At 35.2% G+C, this 8,741-nt stretch overlaps 1 protein-coding gene across 9 annotated transcripts in view; it reads left to right on the forward strand.

Annotated features, from left to right (window-relative positions):
* The window catches only part of SGMS1 (sphingomyelin synthase 1), a 310,484-nt gene extending 307,090 nt beyond the window's left edge, over positions 1–3,394 (forward strand). For 8 of the 9 annotated variants that reach the window (XM_058436246.1, XM_032137507.2, XM_032137513.2 and 5 more), the window contains 2 exons: positions 847–1,013; positions 1,672–3,392. In XM_058436246.1, the coding sequence (XP_058292229.1) occupies positions 847–1,013; positions 1,672–1,851 (347 nt within the window). In that variant the 3' untranslated portion in view covers positions 1,852–3,392. Of the gene's footprint in view, positions 1–846; positions 1,014–1,671 lie in introns of all 9 variants that reach the window. The other variant, XM_058436244.1, reaches the window with a different exon arrangement.
* Positions 3,395–8,741: the final 5,347 nt, after the last annotated feature.

Below are 8,741 nucleotides of genomic sequence, written 5' to 3' on the forward strand. Positions count from 1 at the left end.
GTACCTAGAGCATTGCCTGTCCCTGGCATGTAAGAGGCTCAATGAATATTGGTTGAATGAATGACTGGTTCTTGGACCCATTGAGAATCCAGTAAAAGTCTGAACCTCTCATGCTGGTATAGAGAGTGTAGATCATATTCAAACAACATTTTGCCTAACACTGCAGAGCCTCTGAATCCCACAATTGAGAATCCAAGGTAGAAAGGCCTGCACTAATAGAAATTTTGATGTTTTTCTCAGGTAATTTCCCAAATGGGGATACAGACGAGTATTTATCTGACACCATTCGACCTTTGAGAAGGCACTTGAACTAGAATTCCGAGGCATCTGGATGCTTTTCTGCTTGTATTTGAGAAATGAAAATCTCAAAGACTTTCAGATTAGTGTATGGTTGCAGAACTTGGAAAGCAGTACAGTTAAATCAATTATGACTGCTTAGTCCTTGTATTAGGCTCTATGGACCAAAAGGTATTGATTTTTGTGTAGAGCATCAACCCCAAATTAGCTAGAGGTAAATTTAAATGTCAATAGACACTTTTTAAAAACGAAGCATGATGCATTAACCTGTCCTTATTTGATTAGACTCATCTTTTAAACTCTATTTATGACTGTATGAATCAAGTAAGAACCAAATATGAATTACTATCACTAGTATAATCACATCATAAAAAGCTGTTTCTGTTCTAACCTTGGTTACAGATAAATGACAGCCCTTAGATTCACTAGATCTGTTTTCAGAAGGGAAGACTCAAGGTAATTGGATTCAGAAGCATTAGTAGAGGCATAATCGGGTGCCCTTAATGTCATTTGAATAATGGGACTATTGCAAATCTCTCCCCCTTTCAGATTCCCCTCGGCGACTCTGGTGGTATCACTGGATTTGCTGGCTTCTCAGCGTAGTTGGAATCTTCTGTATTCTCTTAGCGCATGACCACTACACTGTGGACGTGGTGGTGGCATATTACATCACCACGAGACTCTTCTGGTGGTATCACACTATGGCCAATCAGCAAGTGAGTTTCCCCCCTTTTGATTTTAGCTTCTATTGTTTCTGACTTGGTATTGCTGGCTTGGGCAGGGTGCAAAGAACCCGTGGATGTCTTAAGTTTCTCTTTCTTAAGTGGTAATCAGCTAAGATTGTATTGTCTTTTGTGACACTGATTCTCTTCAGAATTAAGAATAAAAAATTTATTAATATAATGATGTAAGGAATTACTTCCTTCTAGAATAAGGAACACATTTTCATTGTCCATGAAAATGAAAAGTATTTTCTAAGCTTGTGTCCCTCCTTGCTTGATTCGCTTTCCTATCCTCTTCTCCCTACCCTGGGCACATCACAAGCTTAATACTTAACATTTAATTAAGTGTTAACATTTTTAGCATAGAAGAGGAATACCTAAAAAGCTAACTGAGGTGTTTATTTATAGGCAAGAGGTGAGTGAGCCATAAGTTCTCCTTGCCCTCCCAGAACTGGCATTGTTTTTCTACTGAGATGTGGCTCAGTTTTTAGATGAGTGTGGAGTGTAGAATGGTGATGAGAGAGAGAAGCTGGGATATGTGGGTGGACACGCAGGGCAGGTATGGAGTCCTTTGGGAATTTTAGCATGACAAGTATTTGAACTTAAAGTGAAAGATTGTAAGAAATGTGTTTATGTTTCTTTGTTATCCTAGGTGCTAAAGGAAGCTTCCCAGATGAACCTCCTGGCCAGGGTGTGGTGGTACAGGCCATTTCAGTACTTTGAAAAGAATGTCCAAGGAATTGTACCTCGATCTTACCATTGGCCTTTCCCCTGGCCAGTAGTCCACCTCAGTAGGCAAGTTAAATACAGCCGGCTGGTGAATGACACATAACAGCTGTACAAAGTGGGGAAAAGACAAATTGTCCGAAGTGCTAAGAACTCCATGAGAGAAGATGCCATAAAATAAACGCCTCCCTAATCCTATTATCTTTCAATGGTTACCTTGACTTAACCTATTGAGTTACCTGGTCAGCACTGTGATCTTTTTTTCTCTCCAAAGGACCTGCGTTGGACAACAATAAAGAAAAATTTAACCTATCACGCACTGTACACATTTCCTGTTCATAAGTTTGGGATTTACATAACCCGCAACCACCATGTTCCTTTGTATATGATGCAACAGCATAAATGTAAGCTTTTATATCATAAGTTCTGGTCTTTCCAGTCACATCTGGAAATAAAGCGTATTATTTTCTTGGGAAAACATACTTTTCATATCTCTTGCCCCAAAGATTGGGCTGTAAGCCATTTTCTAGCAAATGTCTCTATGAAGGTTTCTAAGTACCTGAATGGGGTTTGATTCTGAAATCTTTCTACCTGTTGCACCGATATTCAAATAAAAATGATAGACACAGAAAGGTTTGGTAACTTTGGGTTTTGTAAAATCAGCAAAGACAGTGTTTCAAAAAGTGCAAAAAAAAAAAAAAAGATTCTGTTATAAAGTGATTTTCTAAGTATTTCCTAACTTTATTTTTCAAACTGATGTTATGAAAACCAAATTTAAAGATTTTTAACATGTCAGAGAGAAGAGAGTTAAAATTTAAAAGTGCATCTTGGGAGAGAAATTTGTCTATGTTTCTAGTGCCTTTCTTGTCTTGATTGTATGGTCAGTAGGCAATCTTAAATGTTTTTATTTAAAATAAAGTATTCCATGAAAATATAAATATATGTATACACTACTAAATTTTGCATTTATAGCTAAATTGAATCAGAAGACTGCTTATGGTTTTAAAATTGCGATGACTTAAATAATGAGGTTGTTAATTAGAGTCAGAGCCTGTTCACATATTGTGATCAGGTAGCAATGACATGTACCACTTAAATTATTTTATCGTCAATTTGGTAGTTCGATTTTAACTACTCAATTAAAACAGCCATGAATATCTTTTCTTAAAGAGAGTTTTGAAAATGATCACTTACCTAAAACTTGAAAGATATGAATTAGTTATCCATACTCTCATGACAATTTTGTTGGTGAACAACAAAAAAGAGATCTATTTCTTTAAAAGATATTTGTGCAGAAACTGCATGTAACTCTAAGTTTTACTCCTAACATACATATGTTTGGGGAAGTATTCTATTCTATACTTGCCAATGTGGAGAACAAAATAGTTTTTTAAGAATGAAGAAGTATATATATCCATTCTGTATTTTACGTGCAGCAGAATTATCTTCCGTAGGATTTTTTTGTGTATTCACAAGGTGATATTTGTATTGTAAAACAATAACGGTGAAGGAAATAAAAAGGCTTTTAAAATTTTGTTTGTTTTAAATCTTTGTAAAGTTATTATTCCAGAGAGTATGCTGGTATCTTACAGCTTACCTAGATCATAAATTAATCAAAATGCACTTTTAAATAAAAACTGATACTTAAATGGCTGTTATTTCTACTGTGTTCACGTTCTTCACAGAAGTCATAAATGAAGCCATTAAAGCAAGATAGAAAATCAGTTTCAGAATTTCTTCATGGAGTGTTTCTGCTTGACATGGGACTTTTAATAATTATCTGGATATTTTTTTCTTGGGATTCCTTAAAATATATTCTAATCTTCAGTAAATTCTACAGTTTTTTAATATATAAAAAGAGTCACATGTACGTGAAACTCAAACTTTAGAACAATGTTTACTAACATTTTGAATTCTCTAATTCTCAACCAAGTTGTTGTTTTTCCTATACCTGGCAGTAATATAGCTTCTCCAGTGTAGATGGAAAGGAAAAGTAAATCCAAAGTGAGAAATAGAGTAATAGTACTACGATAACCAGTGGTAATGGAAAATAACTATTTAAAAAGAAAAAAAGGTTATTATTATTTCTGATGTGGTGACTAAAGGAAAATGTCAACAGTGGAGATGTGTCTTTGATAAAGGATGTGTCAAGGAGGCTAGAAAGGTAAAACCAGAGGCCAGGTGTGGTGGCTCATGCCTGTAATTCCGGCACTTTGGGAAGCCGAGGTGGGCTGATCACTTGAACCCAGGAGATTAAGACCAGCCTGATCAATATGAAACCCAGTTTCTACAAAAATTACAAAAATTAACCCGGCACGGTGATACATGCCTGTGGTCCCAGCCTCTCAGGAGACAGGTGGGAGGATCACTTGAGGCCAGGAGACAGAGGCTGCAGTGAGCCATGACCGTGCCACTGCACTCCAGCCCCAGCAAAAGAGTGAAACTCTATCTCCGAGAAAAAAAAAAAGGAAATTAAAACCAGTAAACCTTTTCTTGTGTGGGGCTTTAAACTTGTGTATCAGACAGGGGAAATGTGATGGCCTCTTTAGGCGAATAGAGCCAAACCCTTGCATAGGTCTTTATTTAACTGTTATAGCCTTTCACTAACTTTGACTATTGGCTGCTGCCATATTGAAGGGAAAGTAAATTGAGTAAGTGGAAATGATATATTGGCACTTGCTAAAAATAGGATTTTTTTCCCTAAAAACCTAGAAATAATTATATAAAAATTTATTGTTATGAGTTTACATGCCACATATGTATCAAGAAATCCACTGCTGATTGTTCTTCATGGCTGACTACACTGATTCATGAATTGACATATCTTCTGGGTCTCTAGTGTGCAAATCCCAGGAAGGACAAGGAGAAAGCTCATTTTGTTCTAGAGAATCGTAGTACACTTGGTAAGGATTGCCTGTATAAGGACATGTGCTTTCTCAATGTCTTATTTATTTATTTTTTTTGGCTCACTTAAGTTAGACATTTTACATGTATTAGTTAACCCTCACACAACCACAAAGTGTAATTATTATTCCCATTTTACAGATATACCAACCAAAGTGACTCAGATACATTAAATAACTTGCCCAAGGGCATGGAACTGGTAACTGGTAAAAATCCTATTGGAACCCAAGTTTCCACCCTCCCCCACCAATACTGTGAACTTTCATAAACTCTTCAGTAAGAGTCTGCAGTGAGAGAAACCTATGCCTATGGTGGTAAAGCATACTCTCACTATGGACTGAGGAGCAAGAAATTTACACCATAAGGTGTGAGAGGAAAATTTGACTGATTTCCTAATTGCTATATGTTTTATTTGTATCCCAAGCACATGCCAAATTTTGATCAATTTGATAAATATCTCATAATAAATACCTCATACAATGGAAATGCATGCCAACCTTAATTTGACCACCAATATACAAAAAGTCAACCATATTTCTGAATTTATTAGAAAACAATATGCTGCTTGGATCACTAGATATTGACTAGATATCAGTAGATATTGACATCCTTTATTTTTTTTTTCTCCCTGTGGTCAAGAAACAATTCGAACAAATCAAAGCTGTTGACTTGGTATTCTGCTTATCAGCACCTTAAAATACTTATCCATCTCCTAGTTTACAGTACAAGTCAGAAGGAAATTAAATGACCTTTCACATTTAAAGTGATAGTTGATATAACTGAATGAATATCTATCATGTTTGTAACTCTTTTCTGTTTGTTGCATTTGTCCTGTCTTCATCCCCTCCTTTTTCTGTCTTCCCTTAGTTTTGAACAATTTATGATTCTATTTTATCTCTTAGCATACCAGTTATTCTTTTTACGAATTTTTTAATGGTTGCCCTAGAGTTTACAATATAAACTTTTTTCCAAATACAAACCTACCTTCAAGTGTAGTGTGGGCGTTTTCTGACAACACATTCCCAATTTCTCATTTCTGCCCTTAGAACATTGCTGTCATTCATTTCACTTGTCCATATGGCATAATCACTCAACACATTATTACGTTTATTACTTTGAACAAGCAATTGCCTTACAGATCAATTAAGAACAATTAAAGATTTTGTTCATCTTCACTTATTTATTCTCTGAGCTTTTCTTATGTAGTTCAAGCTTGTAACCAACATCATTTTCATTTTGCCTGAAGAACTTCCCATTTCTTGCAGGGCAGGTTGGCTGGCTTTTTTCTTTCAACATTTTAAATATTTCACTCCACTTTCTTCTGGCTTACCTAGTTTCTCACAAGAAGTCTGCCATAATTTTATTCTTTTCTTCTATAGGTAATACATTTTTTCTCTGACTTCTTTCAAAAATTTCTCTTTGTCTTTGCCTTTCTACAGATTGAATATGAAATGTGTAGGTGTAGATTTTTTTTGGTGGGGGTGGTATTTATTTTTGGTGTTCTCTGAACTTCCTGGGTCTGTGGTTTGGTGTCTGTCATTAATTTCGAAAAGTTGTCAGTCATTATTCTTTTTTCTCTGCTTTCCCTTTCTTTTGTTTCTGATACTCCCATTATGATAAGTTACACATTTTGAAATTGTCCCACAGTTCTTGGATGTTTGCCTCCCACTTTTTTCTGTTTGATAGGTTTCTATTGACCTATCTTCAAGCTCACTGATACTACTCTCTTTGGCCATGTTTGTTCTAATGATGAGCCCATCAAAGGCATTCTTCATTTCTGTTACAATGTTGACTATTTCCAGCAGTTTCTTTTGGTTCTTAGCTCCAAATTCTTCTGCTGTATTTGTAGCCCTGCCTTTTGACTTGGGCTTCCCTAAGTAGTCCTCCTCAGAGAGGGTCTGTGTCGTGTATCTCTTTTAACTGTAATCCACTATTTTTCTTGTTGGAGCTCTATTGGTGTAGTGGTTAGATGTTGGATGGGGGAGAGTTTAACCATATGATTGAATCTCAGTTTTTCAAGACTTTTTTTGTTGATACACAATATGGGCTACATGTGATATATTGCTGCATGCATAGAATGAGTAATGATCAAGTCAGGGTATTTAGGATATCACTTCAAGTATTTACTGTTTCTGTGTCTTGGGAACATTTCAAGTCGTCTCTTCTAGCTGTTTTGAAATATACATTATTGTTAACCATAATCATGCTATAAACATTAGAATTTATTCCTTCTATCTAACTGTATGTTTGTACCCATTAACCAAACTGTCTTCACCCCACTTACCCTTCTCTGCCTCTGGTATCCATTTTTCTCTCTATCTTCAAAAGATCAACTCCTTTAGCTCCCACTAATGAGTGAGAACATGCAATATTTGTATTTTGGTGTCTGGCTTATTTAACATAATGATCTCCAGTTCCATCCATTGCAGCAAATGTCATCATTTCATTCCTTTCTGTGGCCAAATAGTATTCCAGTGCGTATATATACCACATCTTCTTTATACATTTGTCCATTGATGAATACTGAGGCTGACTCCATATTGTTGCTATTGTGAATAGTGCTCCAATAAACACATAAGTGCAGGTATCTTTTTCATATACTGATTTCTTTTCTTTTGGATAAATAAATACCCAGTAGTGGGATTGGTGGATCATATGGTATGTTTTTTGATCTTTTTCAGTAATAGTCATTCTAACTGTGGTAAGATGATTAGCAATGTTGAGCTTTTTTTCATATACCTGTTGGCCATTGTATGTCTTCTCCTTTGAGAAATCTCAATTCATGCCCTTTGCCCACTTTTTAATGGTTTTTTTTTTTTTTTACTGTTCAGCTGTCTGCGTTCCTTGTATATTCTGGATGTTAGTCTCTTGTTGGATGAATAGTTTGCAAATATTTTTCTCCCATTTAGCAGGTGGTGTCTTCACTCTGTTGATTGTTTCCTTTGCTATGCAGAGCCTTTTAGTTTGATATAGTCCCATTTGTCTATTTTTGGTTTTGTTGTCTGAGCTTTTGTGGTCTTAGCTATAAAATCTTATGTTTAAGTCTTTAATCCATCTTGAGTTTATTTCTGTATACAGTTAAAGATACAGGTCCAGTTCCATTCTTCTACATATGGATATCCGATTTTCCCAGGACCATTTATTGAAGGTGTCCCTTCCCCAGTGTATGTTTTTCACACATTTGTAGAAAATTAACTGTCTCTAAATATGTGGATTTATTTCTAGATTCTCTATTTCATTACATTGGTCTATGTGTCTGTTATTATATCCAAATCATGTTGTTTTGATTACTATATCCATGTAATGTATACTGAAATAAGATAATATAATGCCTTCAGCTTTGTTCTTTTTGCTCAGAATTGCTTTGACTATTCAGGCTCTATTTTAGTTTCATATGAATTTTAGGATTGTTTTTTCTATTACTGTGAAAAATGACATTGGTATTTTGATAGAGATTACATTGAATCTGCAAATTGCTTTGAGTTAATATCATTTTAATGGTATTAATTCTTCTGATCCATGAGCATGGGATGTCTTTTCACGTTTTTGTATCCTGTTCAATTTCTTACATCAGAGATTTGTAGTTTTTCTTGTAGCGATATTTTACTTCCTTAGATAAATTTATTCCTAGGGATTTCATTTATTTTTTGTAGATATTGTAAATGGAATTGCCTCCTTGATTTCTTTCTCAACTAGTTCATTATTGGTATGAAGTAGTTGTTACTAACTTTTGTATGTTGATTTTGTATCCTGTAAGTACTGAATTTGTCAGATTTAAGAGTTTGTTGTCTTTAGGTTATTCTAGATATAAGATTATATCATCAGCAGAGAGGGACAAATTGACTTCCTCTTTTCCAATTTGGATGCCTTTTATTTCTTTTACCTGATTGCTTGGACTCCCAGTAGCATGTTGAATAAGAGTGAAGAAAATGGGCATCCTTGTCTTGTTCCAGTTCTTAGAGGAAAAGCTTTTCCCCATTCAGTATGATGTTAGCTGTGGATTTGTCATATATGGCCTTTATTATGTTGAGGTATGTTCATTCTATGCTTGGTGTTTAGACTTTGTTTGATGAAGGGATGTCGAATTGTATC

Source organism: Hylobates moloch, unplaced genomic scaffold (assembly GCF_009828535.3).
Source record: "Hylobates moloch isolate HMO894 unplaced genomic scaffold, HMol_V3 SCAFFOLD_3, whole genome shotgun sequence".
NCBI lineage: Eukaryota > Metazoa > Chordata > Mammalia > Primates > Hylobatidae > Hylobates > Hylobates moloch.